The 24,193-nt window shown below is 41.8% G+C and overlaps 1 protein-coding gene across 1 annotated transcript; it reads right to left on the minus strand.

Annotated features, from left to right (window-relative positions):
- Positions 1 to 21,004: 21,004 nt before the first annotated feature.
- Positions 21,005 to 21,436, minus strand: LOC148011252 (histone H3.2-like). Its single transcript, XM_087670335.1, has one exon. It carries the CDS (start codon positions 21,434 to 21,436, stop codon positions 21,005 to 21,007), a length of 432 nt encoding a protein of 143 aa, XP_087526461.1.
- Between the last annotated feature and the right edge of the window lie 2,757 nt (positions 21,437 to 24,193).

Below are 24,193 nucleotides of genomic sequence, written 5' to 3' on the forward strand. Positions count from 1 at the left end.
TGCTGCAAGTTATGGGTTGTAAAAGCCAACTAATGAAATTGTTAAAGCATGTAAAACTAATGCAAAATCTAAAGTGTGGATGCAGGCCTTGGAACATATGGAGCAAGGCAAGGCAACTAAGGATGATTTAACCACTGCCAGCCAATGTATTCGAGGAAGAACCGGATGGTCCGAACCTATGGATTCATTCTCAGCTTTTGCCCGGCTAGCTGAAATTAATAATCAAGAAGCCATGATAGAAGAAAAGAGAAGAAGAGAAGAAGATGTTGCCGGTCCTTCTTCTTCAGGACCGACTAAACGCATAACAAGAAGCAAATCAGACCAACAAAAGGCTGCTGAAAATCTGCCGCCACCAGAATTTGACATGGGAGATGCCCCTCAAGCAAAGAAGACACAAGGAAAATGAAAAAGCAAACATCCCAGTTACAAGTTGCAGTCGGACATAGAGACCGCAACGGATCTTAAACGGATCCTAGAAGAAAGAATTCTTGGTAGTAGAATTGAATTTACATTAGGTGAAATTCTTGGTATTGCAAAACGAGGATTTCATGATGTAATAATTGATGTAATCAAACGAAAAAGACAATATGTTGGTGAGAAAACTGAAGAATCTATACATGCTTTTTTGCAAGTACTTCATGTGTATTTGTAGGATGAAGAGAAGCTAAAAACTCAAGGGATTCGATTGGAGGCAATCAAAGAATTGATTGCAGCAATAGAAGCAAAAAATGAAGACATTTATGAAGCAGAAGCTGAAGAAGCCATAATGGTGGAAACCTCTCAATCTAAAGTGCAGCCCATGCAGAAGAAAGAGACTTTTCTTCACAACATGCTGAAAGAAAGTGAAACTCACTTTATTCCAAGTAGTCACTATTCCCGTACCCATTGGGCAAGGGCGACTACTGAAACTGTTGTTAAAATCGGTGAGAAAGAAACTCCATGCATTGCCCTTATAGACCATGGTTCAGAAATTAATGTTATGTCAAGAAGTCTCTATGAGAATGGTGGATGGCCCATTGATGTGGACCCAGGGTGGCGCATGAAGGCAACCAATCTCTTCTGGCGAACTTTATGCAACGTGTCCTTATGTAGAAGTTACTATTGGAAATGTAAAAGATGAATTTCATTTCTTTGTTCAAGATTCTTGCAGTTATCCAATCATTCTTGGACAACCATTTATTTCTGAGTCTCGATAGAGACAAAGGCTCTTGATGATGGTTCATCATATGCTCGGATAAGAAGCAAGGATAATGATAAGGCTGTTCAATTCCTAACTATCTGTGTTAATCACCATCGGAATAGGGATCGATTGAGAGATCATCCCGTTCCCCCTAATGCCCGAGAATTTAAGGGTTTTCGGGTAGTGCTGCTATAAGTGGAGGCTATGGCAGTGCATCATGTCATAAAATATTGCCTCCACATATGAAGGAGGCAAGGTCTAAAGCTGATTTGTAGGTTTTTTCAGCCAATGGAGTGGCCTGTTATAAACAATTTTCAGCCATGAACAGGGCTGAAAGAAAGTATTTGAGTTATATGGAGCAAGAACTGAAGCAAATTGATGTTTTACCTAAAGATGAAGAAATTTCAGACCTATTTTATGGGCTGAATTATAATGATACAATGGCTGATATTTATACAGCCGTTCATGCAAAAAATCAAGCTGAAAATCAGTCCATACAGGTATGTACATTGGATATGTATGACATAATTCAAGAATTTGCAGATTATGAAGTCTTTGGATAGCCAAACAAGGATGAAGTAAGAGTAGAAACAAAATATAAAACAATTGATAAGAAGGTCAAGCCGGTAGCTACTCCTCTACCACTTGAAAGCGAAGGATTGGCAGAAAGGGTATCCAAACAACCAAGTCTTCGTGATCCTAAAGATATTGGCCATCAATTTACAGCTGAAAGTCTACAAAAGCTGAAAATTGGTGAAGACTATTTCCTCTTGCCGGCTGAAAAACAAATTTTCATGCAAATGTTAAAAAACCATGGTAAAGCCTTTCCATTTCAGCCTCATGAAATCGGATGTGTGGATCCAAGCATTGTGGCTCCAATGGTAATTTTTACGGTCCCACATATGCCTTGGAATCTTAAACCAATTCCAGTTCCAAGGGCTCATTTGCCTAAGTTATTGGAACTTTTAAATGAAAAGATAAAAATGTGAATATTGGAGCTATCTTCAGCTCCATATTCCAACCGATGGTTTACCATACCTAAGAAGAATGGATCTTTACGATTCATTCAAGATTTGCAACCCTTCAATAAAGTTACTATAAGAAATGTTGGATTAGGACCAATTGTGGATGAGTTCGCCGAAGCATTTGCAGGAAGGGCAATCTATTCCATGGGAGACTTATATTCAGGCTACGACCAATTTCAACTTGCTTTGGAAACCCGTGACATTACTACAATGAAGACACCTCTTGGCCTAGTCCGCATGTGTACTCTACCTCAAGGGGCTACGAATTCAGTAGCTCACATGATGAATGCCATGCATAAAGTATTGAGGGATTATATTTCTCAATTGACTCTTCCTTTCCTTGATGATGTTCCAATCAAAGGATGTGAAGTTCATGAGAAAAATGAAGAACTCAATGAACTTGGATGTCGAAAGTTTGTTTTTGATCATATTAATGATTGTGCTCAAATACTGTCTAAATTAGAAGAAGTTCATCTTACTCTTTCAGGAGCTAAATCTATTTTTGGAGTCAAAGAAGTCCTTGTGGTTTGTCATATGTGTGGACCATATGGCCGAAAGCCTTCTCCATCTAAAATAAATGCAATCAACAAAATGCAAGAAGAATGTACAAATGTTTCAGAAGTGAAAAGATTTCTTGGTACATGTGTCTTCTACCTTATTTGGATACCACATTTTGCTCATGTTGCTGAAAGTCTTTATCAGCTTCTAAGAAAGGGCCAAAGGTCTCTATGGTCAAAAGAACACACTCAGGCTATTCGGAAACTCAAGAAAATGCTGACTTCAGCTCCCACTTTAAAGAGGGCTAACTACTCTAATGGACAGCCCATTTTTCTCACAGTGGACACAACTCCTATTAGAATAGGATGGGCAGTTGGTCAAGACGACCTTGAAGGCAACATATATGTGATCCGCTTTGGAGCAAAGGTTCTTAATGAATGACAAAGAAGGTATACTCAAATTAAAAGAGAGCTTTGGGGAGTAGTAACTGCATTAAAATGTGACAAGGAGTACTTCATGGGCACACATGTTATAGTTGAGACAGATTGCCTTCCACTCTTGGGCATGATAGCCAACTGTTCCACTCCTGACATAGCCATGCTAAGATGGATAGCCTATATTAAATCCTTAAATCCTAATTTGAAACATATTGCAGGTAAAGATAATCTAGTTGCTGACATGCTTTCACGTGCCAGATATATGGATGAAGAAGAAATGATGGATGAATCAAAGTTTATAAATGAAGCTGTTAATGTAGGTACAACAAAAATTACAGCAAGAACAATAGGTTCAGCTGATAGTACAACTTTTACATCAGCAAGGATGGATGAATCAACTAAAGAAGGACAATGGACAGCTAGTAAACAGCATATTCCATGTTTTGTTATGGTTTTTTCACACTTTAAAGAAGAATATTATGCAGATGATTGGCTAAAAATTGGCCAAATTTTGAGCACTATGACAAAGAAGGAAGAATGGACTCATGAAGAGTTCAAGAGAATTAAGAGAAAAGCCTATGGTTTTTTTCTTAAAGATGGCTACCTTTGGAGGCATGCAAAAAAGAAAGGAAGAGCGCCTGTTCGTGTCTTAGGTGACAAAAAGACACAAAGACAGGTCATGCAAGAATTCCATGAAAGCCTGTTGGCTGGTCATAGAGGCGTATGGGATACTTTTGCCAAAATAAAAGAAAAATTTTGGTGGCAAAACATGTATAAAGACATTGAGCATTTTGTTGAGTCCTGTCATGCTTGTCAAATGTATTCTATGGTAAAGCATAGAGATGGGCTTCAGCCTACCTATCCTTTATCTATTCACTATAGATGGGTCATTGATTTAGTAACCATGCCTACAGGAATTTGGAACATGAGATATCTAGTACTTGCTAGAGAAGATCTCACAAAGTAAGTGGAAGGAAAGGCCTTGACAACAAAGTCCACTCATGTTGTTTGTAGATTTTTACTTGAAGAAGTATTTTGCAGGTATGGATGTGTTGCTAAAGTAACTGCTGATAGAGGAGAATTGGATGCTGATGAAGCTCGCCATTTCTTTGCTCAATTGGGAATTAAGCTATCTCTTACTTCTGCCTACAATCCTGAAGGCAATGGTAAGAGTGAAAGAGGTCATCAACCAATTCTTAAAGCTTTAGCAAAATCATGCAAAGAAAAGTTGAGGGAATGGCCTAAAATGCTACCATTCGCATTATGGGCTGATAGAACAACCCATAGTGCAGTGACAGGATAAATGCCAGCTGAACTCATGTATGGATAGCCACCTATTATGCCTATTGAGGAATCCATTGTCACATGGAGTATCTTGCCTTGGGATGAAGGCATGAATAGGGAAGAATTGCTGTCTTTACGCATAAGGCAACTTGAAAGAAGGCCAGAGGATGTTAAAATAGCCATTGAAAGGCTAAAAATAGCAAGATTAAAGAATAAGAAGAGGTTTGATAAGCACCATCGACTCCATCCAAGAGCTATTCAAGAGAATGACTGGGTTCTTGTTTATGATAGCAGCTTGGACAATCAACATAGTGCTCAAAGGAAGTTAGCCAAGCAATGGTTTGGACCATATGTTGTAAAAGTAGTACATCATAATGCTACTTACTCTTTGGCTGAAATGGATGGGACTATGATTAAGATTCCAATAGCTGGGAAACGAATCAAACTCTTCAAACGAAGAGAATCTTCAAGTTATGAACTTGATGACTTAGAAATGAGTCATCTACTTGAAGACATACAGGAAGAAAAAGACTTAGAGAATGAAGATGAAGAAGAAGACCCTCCTTGACCTATAATCTTAAGAAATGGCACATGCCGAAGGATGTGCAGGTTAGGAGGGGGTGAATGTCAAAGACTTTACTATCCATGATATAAATCATGGGATTCTTATGAACTCAGAAGAGTTTCACTGGGAATTATATGAGATATTTGCATACAAAATTTCGGCATTGTTATCCAATATCTACCTTAGTTATACAAATTCTTTTGTATTTATCATATAATTTGCAATTATACCATGTACATTTATGAAAAATAAGTCTATGGGAACCTATAACTTGGACATCTGGAAGTAATTGATAGTCAGCTGGATAAATCACATTAATTCAGGTACAAAAATATGGACAAACCCCAAAAATATTGGCAAAAACTGTCAAAAAGTCCACTAGGTCCACATGGGACCAAAAGTAACTGACTTAGGAGACCAGCAAGTGACCTAGGCTGGTCAAAAAGTGACTAGGGTTAGAGCAGAGAGCAGCCCACGTTTTTCGGTGCAAAATGCGAGCTGCACTGCCTGAGGAAGACTGGAGGAATGCTGGAGCTGAGATGCATGGAATGGAGCATGCAAATTGAAGATTAACTAGTCCAACTACTGAAGATGTAAACTTGGTGAGAGCTCCACTTCTCTGCCTCTTTGGTCTGACAAAAATACATGCTAAAACTGTCTATAAAAGAGGGGAAATCTGAGAGAAGAGTATTTAGCCTACTCTTATGCACGACTTCTCTCATCTTCTCTACCTTATTCTTGGTCCAATGAAGCCCGACTTGTGCCCAAGTACTTGAGTGACTTTGGGGCAAGCAAAGGGTGAGGATATTGAAGACTTATGGACTATTATGGGCTGAAATAACCAGTCATAAACAGGGCAGCCCACTATTTTGATCTATTTTTATGAGCAAACATGGGTTTTTTATGGTTGTAATAGAGGAAAATGACCTCTTTTCTTTAGGACATTGTTCATAGATGATCAAGAGTGCTTCTTCTTGAGTTTATGTACTCATTTTGAATTTGTTTATGGGCTGGAATTTTCTGTTTTAAAACAGGGCTGAAGCTAAAATTATTCTTTTCCCATTCATTTCATGTATATTTGGCCAAAATCTTGGATGTATTTGATTTTAGCATCAAAATGCTTGACCCAAAGGATTGAAATCCATCTATGTACATGAAATAAATGCCATTAGAGCTTGCATTTGACATTCATAAATAAATTAGAAATCTGAAAATATCCTTTATGAATTGATGTATGCATCCTGAAGCATTTGATGTAATCAAGCTAGTCTTATTCCTTCTGTTCATGTATGTGAAGTACAAAGTGAGAAGGCTTGAATTCCTCTTCTGTACCTAAATTCTTTCTAAACCCCGATTCTTATCAAAACCCAATCCATTTTTCCTTCCTGAATCTTGAAACCCAAACTCTTCTTCTGCACTAAAAGCCCCGGTGGTAGACCTTCAACTCTTAACGCGACGACAACGCTCTTTTACAAAAGTTTTGACTTGTGCTTTTCCTTGTGCGCCTTTGTCTTTGGTTTCTCTTTGCCTTGGCCTTTGTCTTTATCTTCTATTTTAGCTTTCCGGATTTTCCACCGCCTGGCACTCTTTTACAAGATTTCAGGGTGTGCCTTTGTACTTTAAAATGCACCTTTCCCCTTTTGCATTTGCCTTAGACTTTTTAAGGTTGCGCCTGCGCTTTTGGCCTTTTCTCCTTTTCTTTCTTCTGTTGGGCCACCTTTTTTTTGCCTTTGCCCAGCATATTTTTTATTTCCTTTTGCTTTCTTCGTGTTGGGGTTAACATTACCCCCCTCCTAGATGAGTGCCAGTCCCATGGTACTCACTATCGTAGGTAGCAAGCGTTAGCATGCATCGAAGACATGGGTGACAAGGGCATCTGTGGTTACCATGGTGGAATGTTGGTAGAGGTGGGGAGGAAGACCATTGAGGGCATGTTGGTGGGCTAAGTGGTAGGTGGTAGGGCAATGGGAATTGGGGATAGAGGGGCTGTTCTTTAGGGCGGGCTGCCCGAATGGAGTACACTGGCAAGTTTACAGGGTGATACAGAGAGGAATGCAGAGTTGAGTGTTGATGAAGATGGAACGACACCCTCGTCGGAGTCTTTAATACTTGCAATTGAAAAACTCTCGTAGGTAATTTCTCCCTAGGGGTAGTGCTAGTCTTCTGTATTGTGCACAAGACATAGTTCAATTAGTTCGGGAGACAAGTCGAACTCTAAGCAAGCTAAGAGTATTGTCCTGCACTTGAGGACCCAAACGATGTATATACTTTGGTGCAGATATTATTTGAGTGCTCGTGCATACTTAAATATTACGTAGGTAGAAAACCGTGGGCTGGTTTCCCATAACGTCGTGTGGATGAAGCCAAGTGGTCCATGGTGGGAAGAAGTACACATGAAGGTGGGTGCGACATCCTGTGCACTGTGATTGCACGACGTAGCAGGATAGAACATAGGGATAGTGTACTATTCGTAGGTGGTAGACATTGGGCCTGTGCGATGAGGACAGTGTACTATTCATGGCCATTCGTGCGGTGCGTGCCCCAATTGATTGCCATGGTTTTAAGGCAGAGTGTTAGAGGTAATTGTGTGAATGGGTCAGGGTGACAGGTCTAACCATAGGTGAGACAAACTCCGTAGGTCTGTCCTACCCTTGATATGCCCTGAACTATTGTGGGGGGTGCTAGGGGGCTAGGGACTAGGGACGGAGCCAGCCGACCAAGGGCACCGGACGCACCTAATTTGAGGACCCCTAGGTGCGGTGCTGTGATCGTGGGTACTTTTTATTTTTTCGTTCTTTTGTTTTCTTCTCTTTTCTTTTCTTTTCATCCCTCTTTTTTTTTTTTGGCCATAGTACAACCATTGCAATATGCGGAGGCTATGAGCCTTTCAATGGGTCGGGAAATGTCAAGCCTCGGAGGCTCAGGAAATGGATATGACCGTGATGATTTTGCCCTAGCCTCATTGTTAGGAGAGCTGTTATTGCGATATTGGTGTGATTGTGGCGACACCCGTCGTGAGCTCACTGTAGAGCTTGGCCCAAGAAGAGAGTGTAACCCATGACTATGCTTTGGTTCGTGCAATGTGGGCACTCGCAAGGGTGATTTTTCACTTCAACAACGTGGCTTTGTTGCGGTTCTTTGTGGGGTTGGTGGTCTTGCGGTGGCCTCGTCGTTGAACATGTTTGCACGAAGACCTGTGTCATCCTGTATCCACTTGTCACTTCGTGAGAGTATCTGCTTTCTTGCATTAAGTACATCGAACAAATGCAATCATGCTAAGACATAATTTTTCAGAATGCTATGATGTCTATTGCGATGCATATTCCATTGCTTATTAGGGTCGCATACATTAACAATAGGTAAAGGAAGTGTGTACAAGTGGGGAGCTTGCCCCTTTACTCATCAAAAGGCAAAAAGTTATGGCATGATGACTTGTCAAGCTACTTGTACATCATATGGGCTTAGTTGATTTGCACTAGGCGGGGCGAGTCTGGGTGGATAGGCAATTGGGGCTCTGCTGGTGCGGGGCTCCCATGAGGTTGGGCAGGGAACATGTCGGCCAGGACATGAATGGTGTAGTCTCGGGCTACCACCGTTTCCAAAATTCCTTTAAATAATTCATTGAATTCTTCCCTGTCCCGAGCTGCCCTTTCTGCCCTTGAACACCTGGTGCCCGAGTGTCTGTTGGGGGTGTGTGTAACTGGTGCCGCCACATCTTGTGTGCTTATTTGAGCTTCGAATTTTTTGGCCCGAGGATTCTTCGACCTTCATCCGGGGCAGTGTCACTTAGGACCTCGTTTCTTTGCATATCTTTTGAGAGTGGGCACATAGTGTATCGGTGGAGGGGCGTGTGCTGCATGTTCTCGTCATCTGCGGAGAGCGTCTCTGCAAGCCAGCTGCTCGAGGTTCTCCATTTTTTCTTTGTGGGAGGCTTGCAAGATACAAACCAAGGGTTAGGCCTTGATACGGAATAAGATCGTTCGCATGGGAGGGATTACAGTGTGGGTTATCAAACGTGTATGACTAGAAGAGGAGGGGTGGGACGTGCTGTGCTTGTTGTAGAGAGATGGCCCCCATGATGATGTCCATTTAGCCTCTAGCCATTAGTAGATTTTGTCTCATGCCGAGTTACGTCGGCTGGTGGTCCTAGATTTGGGTAGGGCTCATCCTCGGAAGGATAGATCGGAAAGGGAAAATGTGTATAGAAAGGGACTGCATGTTGCCTACATCATCAGAGATGTTGATCAGGGCTTCCCATGGTGGTAATGCGGGGTGCCTACCCTCCTCTCAAAGGTGGGAATGGTCATGCCAGTTCTAAATATGTGGTGAGAGGGGGACTGGACGAGCCTAGCCTATTGACCCCAACTCTTCTGTCTGTGCTTGACTATTATTGCTTGTGTGTGTTGATAGTGTCTATACAGGGTGACAAAAGTTATTGTTTATATATATATCCATGGATCCATGTTGCTTTATGAGGATAAAAACCAACTATAGAACTCCGGATTGTATTGGAGTGTGGCACACGCATCTTATACTCGTGGTGGCAGCTTACTCAATATTGATAGATATTTTGCAATATCGAGTAGCATGGAACCTTGTCCAAGTCTACTGGTGAAATGTAACTCCTCTTCAATAAGAACCTTATCGAATAGTGAATCCTCTTGGCTAGGTTCAGCTAAGTTCGTACCCCGAATGGTAGTCAGCACTCGAAGGGAAGTTGGTGCCACATAAGTTGGGTCTCTTTGAGACCGCCATTTGGCCAATCGCTCCTCTGAGATTGTCATGATCTGGGCTCCTAGTTTGGCCATTGCAACACGGTTCTCACACCAACACTGTTCAAATTGACTTTTGCCCTCTGTTAGTTTCTTTAATTGTTCTAACTCTAAGAGATTTGGTTGGTAGAGCGCATCATTGAATGTGAGGGTTAAGTGCAGTTCGTCGGCTTCCTTGCCAGAGATGAGTCGCATGCTTTCATATAGGAGCCTGTTATAGTGCTCGTCAAGATGTTCTTGCTCTTCCCAAGATAAGGGAAATGGCAAGTATTCTTCGATCTACTCTTTAGGGAATGCGCGCATGTCTGCCAAGACATAGACATGTGCGAACACTTTGAGCTTAGCATCCAACTCGGTTAAGCATTCAATGACGCTTCTATGTTGAATGAGGGCTTGATCGATTGCCATCTCATGCAAGGTTCTAGGAGTTTGCCTGGGTTTTAGCGTAGCTAGGGGACTCCGGCCTAGATGCGCAAGTTTGGCCAATGCTAGGGTTTCTTATGCTCTTGGGATCTCCATGTGTCTCCTGAGGCTTCGTTATTGCGTCATGGTTCTCCTTGGATGTGACTGGTATAGGCTTGTCACCTTGTTGTGACGACGTTATGTCCACTCTTGATTGGTCAATGCAAGTTCCATTGTCCGTGAATTGAGCGTTGCAAGCAGCCATTGATGGCAACGACTACTTTGATTCTTCAAAGCACACGGATGTGTCTGAGGTTTCACCACTATTAGGAGAGACATCAATGGGTTCATTGGTGGATGGACTTGATGCTTTATTCCCCAGCTCTCCAGTGCTCTTGGTCTCAATGCTCTTGGGGTCCACAACCACCTATAGCTACTGTTATTTTTGCTATTTTCTCCTCTTTTTCTTGGTCAGTGAAGATGCATAACTTAATGACTCAAGACCCTGAACTAGGTCAGCCGTTGATGTGCTTGGTTGGGCCTTAGCATTTCCTTTCTCTAATGTGTCCACATGGGTCATAGTCGAGGCTTGCTGATAACCAGCCTTGCCAGGGTGTGAGGGCACAACTGTCTCCCTTTTGGGAGATTCTAGCTCTTCAGCCAATTCCCATGTGTTTAACGCATCCAGCCTAGGCTTTAGGCACTTTGGAAGTGCTGGAGTTGTTAATGAAGTTGGTTGGGATACCTCCTCCACAGGTAAACTACTAAGGACACGTTCCGCAAGGGGCATCGTCATGGCCAAGGGCTGTGACTGCTGTGATCCCTGATTTGAAGTAGTAGCAACTACTTCAGTGGACTTGGTACTATTGGTGGATTGCAGTGTCAAGTCCTTAGGGCAATTGGAAGTGGTAGTGTCTTTTGTTGCCCTTAGAGCATTCACTTGCGTAGATCGAGTATTGGTTGAGCTAGCCATAGTGGATTGCACAGGTATATCCTTAGGTTGAGAGCTAAGGGTGGTGTTGTGTCCTGCCTCTTGGACATTTGGAAGCTCTGATGTAGGTAGAGATTGGGATTGAGTAGCCGCACTTGACAAGTGTTGTGCTTCCTGTTTCCGTTTAGGGGAAGAGGTTGTAGGAGACTTGGAACTCCTAAGTGGCTTTGACACTGGCTGGGAGATTTGCTCGTGGCTATTAGATGATTTTGCTATTTGCTTTGTTGAGCATTTAACCTTGCCATGAGCAATGTTGTGCCTATGATGCCTGCTATCCTCTTGGGAAATCAAAGGCTCCTTGGGCACTAGTGGCTTTTGCGTATCCTCAACGATTACATCTGATGTCTGCTTGTCAAGCACGCTAGGCTGAGGATCACATGGCCTCACTCACTAGTTCTCATTGTTTGACCTGTGCTTGTATTAACTCTTCCAACAAGTCCTTGCTCTCGTCAGCAGGCTTGACTGTTATGTCAGTTCCTTGCTTGCCTTTCCCTCTAGGTTCGATGAGGTCACCCTTTCTAAAGGTCGTGACTATCCTTACACCCAGTAGTGTCAGGTGTATCCTCTGTGCTACATAGTCGGCCTCACACTTGGTTGCCCTTTTGAAGGGTCTTCCAAGGAGGGTTCCCTTCTCACAATTAGCACTATTTGGAGGAACATGAAATATGATTGGCAAGCTTTTAGTTTCAATTGTCGCAAGGATTTTGCACTTCCCTATGAGTGCTTGTGGGTATCCCCTGTAAGGGCTAAGAGTTGCATTAGTCAGTGTGAGCTCTGGTTGGCCTAGTAGGGTCCATGATTCATAGGTCAAGATATTAAAATCTGCTCCTTCATCAATCAGAGCATCGATAGTATGCTCTCTTTTCACGGTGAGTTTGACCCTAAGATAAGCAGGTGATACTATGTCTTCATCTTCCGGGTCTTGGCTTGTAAATTTAAGCCTTCTGACAAATGCCCTTGAGTCCCCAACTGCACGACCAGATGTGGATTCTCCACTGGTGCCTTGGATCATCAGTGTAGTGCTATTCAAGGAGCATCTATCGTCAGGACTGTCATATCTAGTCATTCTCTCTATTGTAGCTTGATGTTGTTGCTTTCCGCTTTGACTAGATGCAGCCCGAATGCAACACGTATGTGTTTTTGTAGTGTGGTCTTTTTGCCCTTGTTGGCTAGATGGGCCCATTGAGGTTCTAGGGTCTTTATTTGTCTTTATTCGGGTATGGGCTTTTGGTTGCTCTTTTGCAAGTGAGAATCCATGCTCGTGTAGAGCCATTGCTACACTAGGGTTTGTTTTGGAGGACCTGTCATGGCACGCGTTTTCTCCCCAACCTACTCGGGGGAGGTGCGGAGGGGGCAGAGCCCCCTCTGTGGGGGTGGGGCAATCCCCCCAGCCCGCAGGGCTGTTATGGTAAATGCCATATGTGATTTGAAAGACCGTTTATAGCCAAATTTTAAACTACTTGCTCTAAGTTTCAGCCCAGTGATCAATCTACGATATGGTTTCGGCTCTATATGGTATCTTGGTCAGTTTCACTGCCTTCAGGCTAAAATTTGAAAAAATATAAATTCGGCCCGACATGTTTGAATTGTAGGGGCCGATGCCTGATTCGGCTCTCAAGGGCCGAGTAGGAAGGGCTGAATGTGACTGGTCCGAATGTCGAATTCGGCCGTCCGAGTCTGGTTGTCCAGGGGCCAAGTGGCCCAGGGTGGAGTCGAGTGGGCCGAGGGTTGAGTGGGCTGAGGGTTGAGTCACGTGGGCCGAGCCAAGTGGGCTGAGTCGACCAGGCCGAGTCGAGTGGTCCGAGTGGTAGTGGGCCGAGGGCCGAATGGCTGAGTGGTCTGAGGGCCGAGTTAGGTGGGCCGCGTCAAGTGGCCCAAGTGGTAGTGGGCCGAGGGCCGATTCTGGGGCTCGGCCCAGAATCACCATCACTCAGACACATCGAACGTGGCGCGTTTTTTACCAATGCAACGATAAATCACCCGAATCACACGATTCAGGTCACGGCCTGTTATACACATCTCCGGATCAAAGCTATGGGTGGAGGGGAAGAGTTGTATATACTTGGAATAGCCAATAAACTCCAAAATGAAAATCGGCAAACGAATCAAACCCTCATGCCCTGTTATGACAACAAAAACCCTAATGCTTGTTTTTCTTTTTTTTCTTTGTTTTTTCCTACCCTAATGCACCCAAATCACAAAGCAAATAACTACCCTACTCCAACATGCTTTTTCAAATCCAAAAAACCAAAAACCTACTTGCTAAGGAGATCGAATACTTCTTCAAACTCCCTCGCTTCCTACCTATCTACCTCAAGTATCGGTTTAGGGGGAAAATCCTTACTTCAATGCTCGATTCCAAGCACGCAAGTGCTCAAGGCTTGAATCCATTGGTCCCAGTAATGGAACCAAAATGTGGGAGCTTTTGCTCAACTGCCAAGACCCACGGACTGCTTATTGTTTCAAGCATTCCAAGCCGAGCACTGATGGCTACCTCTCACATAGCCGACGCGCCATCCATGTCTATGGGTATAGTGAGCTTACCTCGATGCCGATCGAGTTACCTCCTCTTCTGCGCACTCCGGTAGCTCCACAATCCAAGTGCAAGCTTCAAGCAAGCTCCATTCTCAAGCTCCACGCTCCAAGCTCCATCACTGCGAGCAAGAGAAGAGAAGAGAAGAGAAGAGAAGAGAAGAAGAGAGGAGAAGATAGAGAGCTTCTCCTCCCCGGTCCCTCACCCTCACACACTCACTCCCTCACATTCTCACATTCCCACTCTCAAGCACAAGCTCAAGCAAGCAAGAAGAAGAAGAAAAAGAAGAAGAAGAGAGCTACTTTTGGCCACACACAAGAATGAGCTTCTCATTCACTTTTCAACTTTATATACAAAACCCTAAATCCCTTTTTGGGCGGTCATCTCCTTTTCCCCTTTTTTACATGCCTGGCCGTAGCCTAGGCCCTTTTTCCCATTGTCCTTCTATTTTCCTAGCTTCCTTTCCACCGCTCGTCTATATTTATAAATTGCACGGATGAGAGCCCAGCGCTCCTTGAATTAACCTATGATGCGCTTGTGCTCTTTTACAAAAGTTTTGACTTGCGCTATTCCTTGTGTGCCTTTGTCTTCCGTTTCTCTTTGCCTTGGCCTTTGTCTTTATCTTCTGTTTTAGCTTTCCGGATTTTCCACCGCCTGGCACTCTTTTACAAGATTTCAGGGTGCACCTTTGTACTTTAAAATGTGCCTTTCCCCTTTTGCATTTGCCTTGGACTTTTTAAGGTTGCCTCTGTGCTTTTGGCCTTTTCTCCTCTTCTTTCTTCTATCGGGCTACCTTTTTTCTGCCTTTGCCCTGTGTCTTTTTTATTTCCTTTTGCTTTCTTCGTGTTAGGGTTCTTTTGGCTTACACAACTAAGAAGAGGAAAACTATTTTCAGCCTCCACCTGTGTGTGTATTCCCCCATTGTGCAAGCAAGAAAGCTACAAGTGAGACTCCTTCCTTCTCTCCCACAATCTTGACATAAGAGACTTTTCTGTTTACCAAATAGCAGGACACATTGCATGCCTTTTGCGAAGCTTACACGAAAACAGATCAAAAAAATTCCTTGAAAGTAAACTTTATATTAAAATTTCAACTGAGATACAAATCCTGTCCATAGGACGATTCTTGCAATTTGTAAGGATGCATCTTATTTTCCTCCAAGTTTCTACCCTTGCACTAGTAATAGGGCCTTGAGATTCCTTCCTGAGTCACGTAGACCATCTGAATAGGATTCGGGGGTCTCTCAAATGACCAGGGTTTCAAATGAGCTCACCCTTGGTCTCCTGGCTATTAAACCCTTGTTTCACAAGATTCTTTCTAGTCCTGCCCCTCACTTATCCCCTTTAACACTCCTTCCTATTTTTCTTAGATCTATGCTTTGTTTGGCTTGTTTTATAGTAGCAAACCCTACGCTTTTCCAATCGATTTCCTGACCTTACCCTACTCTAAATGCAACAAGAATCGAACACAAAGTACTGAACTAAATTCTCATACCCAATTAACCATCAAAAATAAAAAATACTTACTTGTAGTATGAATTAAAGACTCAAAATATCCTATCTATCTCAAGCTCTGGTTTGGGGATAAAACCCTTACTTCGATGCTCGATTTGAAGCATGCAAGCACTCAAGCTTGAATCTGTTGGTCCCAGAATCAAAATGTAGAGGCTTAACCGCCAAGACCCACTGACTGCTTATTGTTCAAGCATTTCAAGTGAGCACTAATGGCTACCTCTCACATAGCCAATGTGATATCCCTCTCTACGAGTGTAATGAGCTTACCTTGATGCTCGATAGAGTTGCCTCCTCTCTCAAGCACTCCAATAGCTCCACGATTTGTGATGCAAGCTCAAGCATCCTCAAGCCTCTACCTCCAAGCTCCATCCTCCATAGCCTGCGTGAGATGAGAGAAGAGAAGAGAAAAAGAAGAAAAGGGGAGATGGTGGAGGGCTTCACCTCCAAGATTCCTCACCCTCACACACTCAATCCCTCACACTCTCACACTTTCTCCCTCAAGCACTCACAAGCAAGCAAGAGAAGAGAAGAAGAGAAGAAGAAGAAGAGTCCACTTTGCCACACACCAAAGAATGAGCTCTCATTCACTTTTTGAACTTTATATACAAAACCCTCTTTCCCTTGGGTGGTCATCCCCTTTTTACATGGCCGGCCATAGCCTAGGCCCTTTTTAGTTGTTCTTCTATCTTTCTAGCTTCTTTCCTACTACGCATCTACCTTTACAATTTGCACGACTAGTGAGAGCCCGTCAACACTCTTTTACAAAGGTTTTGCCTACGCCCTTATATTTAAGGTGTTCCTTCTTGCTTTTCGGCTTCCATGGTTGTGTATTGTACTCTTGGTGGTTGTTCCCATGCTTTTAGATGTCTTCTGAGTCCACTCTCTAGTAGGGTACATTTTCCTTTTTTTCTACCTTGCGCTTTTCTTGTTGATGCCTTGTTTTCCACTTCCTTTTCTTTGCAATAAACATCCTTCACTTTGCAGTAAACATTGCCACACAAGGCCTTCTAGCCCTGATACCATGTTCAAGATGTAGAGGGAGAGAGAGACACACAGAGTGAGGCAACCTCACAGAGTAGAGTGCACTTAGTAGTCTTTCTCATTATTTATTGAGTAATATAGATAACTGCACACAACTACAATAGAGTCAAAATATAATGCTAACCTAATCATACTCCTAATTGGAGTTAGATCCCAACTCATTTTTTGAGGCACACATGACATCCAACTAATTTATAGCTAGATAAGGAATCGAATAGATGAGCTTGATTCTTCATAATGCGTACCCTAGATATAATGCAGGCTAAGTGGGACTACGTGCAAATGTACCTAAATATTGGTGCACTTGAGTTTTTGCCTACCCTATGTGTTTTAATGTGGGATGTGTTCAAGTGTGTGCACAACAAGGGTAGAAGATGCTTAAGCACAAGATGTTCCTCAGTGGATATCTAATGCAATAATGCACTAGGTATGGTTGGTTTGCAAGTGCAATTTTTTAATGCAAATGGGTTCTATGTGCAAAGAGGTTTGCAAGAGCATTGGACACACCCAAGTGTCCTAGCCTACATATGAGTGTGCTTAAGGGTAGAGTGGATACACTAGGTATAGTATAATAGAGTAAAAATGCCTTAATGCCTTAGCCAATATTTAGCCTACTAGGGTTTAGTATAAAAGGCTAAGTTGTAACTTGCCAAGGATCTTTTTGGCCATTTCTAACATTTCATATTTGAGGTCTCAATCTCCCACTATCTAAGAGGGTGCATACTCTTGGCCACCATAGCTTGGGGTGCATACCATGTTGCAGTCTCTTATCAACTGATTCTAAGCCATTAATGGTAATATCATTTCAGCCTAGCTATCTTGGCTATGGTTTCTTAGCAAATTAGTATATTTCTTTGTATTTTCAATTAAATTGTTTCCTATGGAAATTAACTTCTTTACATTACTATCAAAGCAAATCTTTGATCCAATGGAAATGTCATTTTCATGGTGAATCTAGTTACAAGACTAGGCACAGGGTAACTAGAGGTCAAGAATTAGTCATAGGACTTGACACAATCAAAACCGTGACTAGTTAAGGTTCTCTACAATAAGTCATGACTAAATTTTTAGATTTTGAAGAAGGCCTAAAGGAATAATAGCATATTCAAGGTTATTTTAGTGGCTTGGGTCAATTTGGGGCCATTTTGAAGGTTTTTGGACTTAACTAGAGTCTAAACACGTTTGGAAGAGTTAAACTACACTTACTTTTTGAAGCAAGCTTCTCTTTCCTCTTTCCAAACTTCCTTGTGAGAGCTTTCATGGAGTTCTCTTCTCATATCTCTTTCCCATGGTCATCACTTCTCATGCTACCTGCAGAGGATGCTTGATGAGGTCTTAAGCAACTTGTAGACTACCATTATGCTTAATCTTTGGCTTGTTTCTCATCATGTGGTGCAAGAATATGTCCATGATAGTTTGCATCACTTTTCAACATGCTCCTATTCTCCTGAATTAGTCCATGACTTCATCCTCAAGCTATGCCCTCTCTTGCATGGTCAAATGTAGCCTTGACATGAAGTACTAGCCATCTCTTACTTGATCTTTCACTCTTCTTCAACCTTGGATCTCTTTTATCATAATCCTAGCTATGGTTGAACCTAGATAGCATGAAAATTTCAGAGATTTCTTTAAGTTTTGAGTCCATATTGGTACCTTTTAGCTTCAAGAAGTGAAAGGAAAGCATTTACAACCAACATTGGGCATACATTGAAGCATTAAAGCAAGATTTGAAGCATTTTTCCCATCTCAAATTGGAACAAAATAGGGCAGCCATCAATCTTCATCAAATTTTTCTTTCTTGAGGCTTCAATCCATGGGGCTTTTATTGTCTAAAATCTGGGGAAGTTAGATTCAAGCGATTCTATCAAGGAGTTACATTGAAGCATTCCATCAAGATTGATGGCATTTCCAGTCTCTGAAACATGGCAATGTCTAAAAATTCTTGATTCTATCAAGAATTTGGATTCTTCAAGGCTCAAATAATCTTCTCCAACAAATTATTATGGACTTCTACTCAGGTATTGGATTCTCTTAATGCATTGGAGCAATCTTTATGTTTGGGAGCTGAAGTTACATATAGAAGCAACCATCATGGGATAAATTCTTCTTAAAGCTGGCCTTATGTTCTTCAATCTTGATCCATTGATAATGGATTGTGTTGAGTATTTATTGGTTGTGGTTCATATACTACTATTCATCAATATGAAGAGGTAATTCTATTGCTTTCAACAGAATCTCTATTTCCATCATATTGCTGAATCAGTCCTAGTGTTGATAAAGAAAGATTGAGTGTAATAGATCCTCTTAAATCACCATTAAAGAGCATGTAGAATTCAACCTAGGACTGATTGTGATTGCTTTATGAATTCCCTTTTCTAACCATTCATAAATTGATGCCAATTTGATTGCATAAGTGCTATTCACTGCCTACCTAACTTGGAATTTGATTGGATGATTGAATATTGATTCTATAGGACTAAAATAATGATGAAAATGGTTAGTGGGATATTTGTAAAAGTAGTGAGTCACTGCAAAAGGGTAATGCTCTATCCCTAGCTTTCAATTTAGTCATTTCCTAATATCCACTTGCATTCCATTGAAGAATCCAAAGACTTTAGTCAATGCATAGCATCCTTGTTTGATTAGCCAACCATTAGAATGTACTTGCCATGTTGATTTCCATGATAAAAAGGTGAATGCTAGGAAAGTCGAGAAGATAATAGTGAGGTGACCCTCCCTCCTTTATTATGACCCTAAAGGGGTGCACAACGTGGCTTGAGGAGGAACTTTGCACACCCCTCAATCTCGGAGTCCATGCAATTTTCAAGTTTAAATGCAGGTACATGCCCACCATTGACAGAGTTTGAAAATAGCACAATAGTGATCGTTCCTATTTAGAGAGCTACAAATGGTTGAAGTTCCATAGGTATAATATTGGAAGAGGTGTAAGGCATCTCAGGTTCTCTGGATACCTCTAGTAGGTGGTCACAGTTTCACAGGCCTATACAGTAAGTACCTACCATTTCACAAGTCATTCTCAAGCCCTACAGGTGTGCCATAACCCTCTTTAGGTTTCTATAGGATTTTAAAGGGTTACTCTCACACAAGGAACTCCCACAGGGTCAAACATGGCACTTACAGGTTGTGGACAGGGTGTAGGAAACTTCTATTCACAGCACAAAAGATCCTATTACAAAAAATTCTGTGCTGATCCATGTTGAGAAGTTGATAGTTCCTTTCAAACAGGGGATCCTAAGCTTTGATTTCAATAAAAAATCTTGTTGATCCAATATCGAGAGCTCAAGTTATTGTTTTTGATTTACTGACAGTAGTACAGTGAGACAATACCCAAACAACATACATGGTGACACTGTTTTACCTAAAATCTCCAACCCAAGTTGAAAACTTTTCAAATATAGTATATTCTCATATAATAAGCTTTCCATTGAGCTATTAAGCATTGGGATTAGTGTTATATTCTGAGAGAACCATGAGATTTATCAACAAATTGTCTAATACTACAACATTGTTTTCTAATGGCCAAGAATAAGAAGAAAGACCCTGTTACAAAAGTATTGAATGAGGGTGTTACTTATAGCACACACTAAGAAATGGAGGGCACACATGAATTACATGCAGTGAATGATTACTTGTTAATGTCTAAAGAGTTGGGACATATGAATGAAGGTATTTCCAAGGATTTGAAGATATTGAATGAACGCTTAATACACATAAATCAAGGTTTGTTTCAAGAGGATCACTAACCTCTGCAGCAAAGCAACAAATCTTTATTTCAAGAATTCATTTCAGCTATAAAAGAAATTGGTAGCAAACCACAAAGGGAACCTCAAACTATTGAAGATCCACATGGAATCGCTCTTGTTGACAATTTATCCCATCCAAACAAAAAAAGTTCTCAGCTAGTTATGCATACTTTTGAAAGAGGAGAACCATGAAGAGTGAGGGGTAACCATCACCCTTCACAAATTCATGGCATTCATACCACAAGACCTTAGTTTAGCAACCCAAAAGATAGTCTTAGACATGAAGGGGAACAAGATAACAATCGATAGGATGGTGATTAGCATGGATGCGACCCCTTCTATAAGTTTTTTTTACCATCAGCCCTCTAGTGTGCAAAAAGGAAGTGCAGTTGACAATCAATTTCATGAAGGTAGAAGAAATGATGGGAGAAGATTAGCCCATGATCTCTCAAATAAAGAGCATGTTTCAAATGGTCAACCCTCATCTCATGGTTTTGGGCAATTTACTTTTAGGCATCACTCTTAGAACTAATTTCAAAGGGGATAACGCTTCACCTTCAGAATGGAAGGAAGGGATTAACAAGCTTGAATTGTACTTCACTCTTTATCCTCGAAGTGAAGAACCCAAGATTTATTTTGAGGTTCTTTATCTTGAAGGTTATGCCTATACTTGGTGGTGATACATGTGCAAGATTGGGCAAGACTTTCTCACTTGGGAGGAGTTCAAGCAAGCAATGATTGATGTTTTTGTTTTTCTTTTGAAAAAAGAAAGGCTTCAAAGAAGATGGTATACATGTGTCAAAGAGGGATGTTCGTTAGAGACTACTCTAACATCTACTTGAATCTCTCCATGTAAGTTAAAGGCATTTTAAATTTTGCTAAGCTAAATTACTTTTTTTCCTGAGACCCAGGGTCTTTCACTTTCCTTTCTCCTCATTGTTGAAGCTTCCATGGAGTTTTTCTTTGACATGATCTTCTCTTCGTGACCTAATCTCTCTCTATGACCTACAAAGCACCATTCCTTGCATCTCAACGAGAAAAGGGAGCACCATTTTGCAAGATCGCAGGTGGCGGATCCTCAAAGTAAGGTAGTAAAGATCAAAGCACAGATCAATGGCATAAAGGTTGGTATCCTCGAAGAGGCCAACTAGGTAGGCCTCTGAGGCCTTTTGTAGGGCCAGAACGGCAAAGCTCTGAAAGCGGAGGTCAGTCTTGAGTTCCTGGGCAATCTCCCTCACAAGCCTCTGGAAGGGGAGCTTCCTGATGAGGAGCTTCGTGCTCTTCTGATACTTGCGGATATAGCGTAGGGCGACCGTCCTAGGCCTGAAGTGGTGGGGCTTCTTGACACCTCCGGTAGGGGCAGACTTGTGGGCAGCCTTGGTGGCCAGCTTCTTGCAGGGGGCCTTGCCTCCTGTGGACTTGTGGGCCATTAAAGCGATCCCTCAGGAACTTCTCCATGGGCTCCATGTACTTTTCGAACAGGTCCATGTTCAGCTCCTCAAACCTAGCTCTAGTAATGGTGGAATAGAAATCAATGCCTTCGTAAAGAGAGTCGATTTCAAAAGAGAGTTGATTTCACGTCTGTGCAACGTTTGGTAGGACCGGATCATTGAAGATAGCTGGTTCACTTTCTAGAGCACTCTCATGGGGTAGTACTGGCTCATTACCTTTGGTACTCTCTGCAAGTGGTTCAGTTTTGGTACAGTTACTACAAGAAATGTCGTACACTAGAGTGGACGGGCTCTCTTCGACTGGTTCATTATGGTCTGTGCTCTCTTGAACAAGTTCAATTTCTCGGCCATGATCAGTAAAATCCAGTAGAGTTGGCACTTCCTCTCGGAGGACTGCAGCTGAAGGTTCATTGCAATCTGTGGTCGCCTTAATTGGGAGAGGTTCAATACTAATATCTTCTGTGCCTTCTTGGATTCGTTCGACTATCCTAGCTGTGCCATCCTCAGGAATACTCACTATCTTAGTGTCGTCAGGATGTCAATCACCATCTGTGGTATTATACTCGATGACGGTCACTCGCCCTGGGCTCTCAACCATCACATATCCAGTTTCTATCATGACTGTAGGGTCGATCACCGCTGACTGAGGCCTAATTCCATCACCGCATGCCTCAGAGCGATCCTGCAGGTCCCTCGTTTGGTCTGCTGGCTTCTGCCTTTCCTGTGCTGGTTCATATCTTTCAATGCTCTCATCTCTCAACCAAGACTTCATCTACCTCCATGGCTTCTACCAGCTAATTCTCCATCTTGTAAGCATCACATAGAGTATGCATAAGCCATTGCTTGGCTCATGTGATTTTGAAGTAAACAAGTCTGAATTTCTTGCGCTATTTGCGCTGAAAACATACTCTTGTATGAATGATTTAAAATGGAGTTATCAAGCTCCATGAGGCTTGGCCATAGTCCTTACAAACTTACCACTTAATCTCCTTCAACTTTGGCATGAATCAATGGTAATTCTTGAGCTCTTCTTTCTCATACAAACCCTAGAAATGGACTGTTATTATAGTAGAGAGAAAATTTTAGAATTCTTGATCAATTTCATGGGGCTTTTGCTTAAATCCATTCCTTGAAGCTACTACACAACTCTCATGACCGATTGATGGGACCTGAAATGGGCCGGCACAGGCTATAGCACTAGCCGGACCTCATGCTCATGACACACAAACACCCTCACGGCTTCGCGGACCAAGAGCGCCAATCTAATGCTAAAAGACACACTGCCCTAAAGCTTAATTCCTGCATTTATAGTTTATAATTCAGCGTTCCCTTAACTCCTCAGAGGGAGAACCCAAAGTACATAGGCATAATGCCTCCTCACACACACATAGGAGGCACTCCACCGACTAATAGTCGGAGCCCCACTGCAGCTCTCCTACATCGCAGGGATTGGCCCTTTGATGCGCTGCTAAACATATAACACAAACGAGCACAAACTCCTCTCAAGGTACCAATATTTTACGTTCGAGGATGTACCATTCCTCACTATAATTTCCCCTTAGGACCCAGCGACTAACCTACAGCTTAGGACATCCTCACGCTCATCATTGGCCACAACCTAAGGAAGACAAGTGCCATGCATCCAGGAGGTTTTTCTGATACCTTTTAATTATTATGCTTAATGCAAATCGTGTATGGCTATGTGCTCAGACAAAAGAAAGATCAGCATCGTGCATGGTGCATAAAACATTCTTTCCATGAATTTCACTAACGCGTGTTCCGTTGAAAGGAGGCACCGAGCCATATGCTCATGCTACCATCCTCTTTAGTTAAACCGTTTCCTATTTGCCAAGTGCAATGCATAAATCAAATCTTGTCTTATCTTTCAATGTGTCAACCCCTCTTCATCTAACTCTTAGCATTTTGCATTATTGTTCGGTTAGATAGGATTTCTATGCATTTTTCCCTTTTAAAAAAATGATAAATATCACAAAACATAAAAATCGAGACAAACCGAGGCCAACCTCGTGCTTTGCCATCATTATACATTGCACAAACATAGATATAATTTTTCCTAATTTTCCTCGGCCCATTTCTTATTTTTTCCTATTTTTAAACCCATTTTTCCTATTTTAGGCATTTTTCTCTATTTTTCTTTAATAAATAATGACTGAAAATGAAAATTGATTGTGGGATGTGGCCCTTCGGTTCATTGACAGCAAAAACTCAGATTTAGTTGGTGTGACATATCATATTTCTCATTTATATAGCAAAAAACCCAATTTTACCCTTAAAACACGTGTTTTTCATGTATTTTAACACTAATTCTGGCCATGCATCCTTATATTTTCTGATTTTCAGGTTGCAAACAGCTGAAACTCATGGCAAAAAATATTATAATGAACTTTCATCCCATATGAACAAAGTTTCATAAATCAAAGAGCATAAAAAGATCATTTTTCTTTATAAAAATAGCATTACCGCTTATTTTCACGTCTCGGTTTCTTGGTCTTGATTACGGGACTAATTTCCAGCATGCATTTAATGCTCAACACCTTCAAGAATATCACTCTTCATGTCTCCATCCATTGGGAAGCAATCTAGGCTCATCCGGATAAGCTTTGCTCCATCATTCTTCATTGTCTTCTTCCACACAAGAACAGCCCCTTAAGGGAGAGAGAGGGAGGAGAGAGAAAGACTAGAAACAGAGATCTTCATCCAGGCCACCATTTGATA

This window comes from Lygodium microphyllum, chromosome 28, assembly GCF_053477565.2.
Source record: "Lygodium microphyllum isolate KBCC chromosome 28, Lygodium_microphyllum_v1.1.10, whole genome shotgun sequence".
NCBI classification, from domain to species: Eukaryota; Viridiplantae; Streptophyta; class Polypodiopsida; order Schizaeales; family Lygodiaceae; genus Lygodium; species Lygodium microphyllum.

Bases quoted from the DNA above. Each gene is read 5' to 3' on its own strand.
- LOC148011252 (XM_087670335.1), bottom strand. From the start codon at position 21,436: ATGGCCCACAAGTCCACAGGAGGCAAGGCCCCCTGCAAGAAGCTGGCC.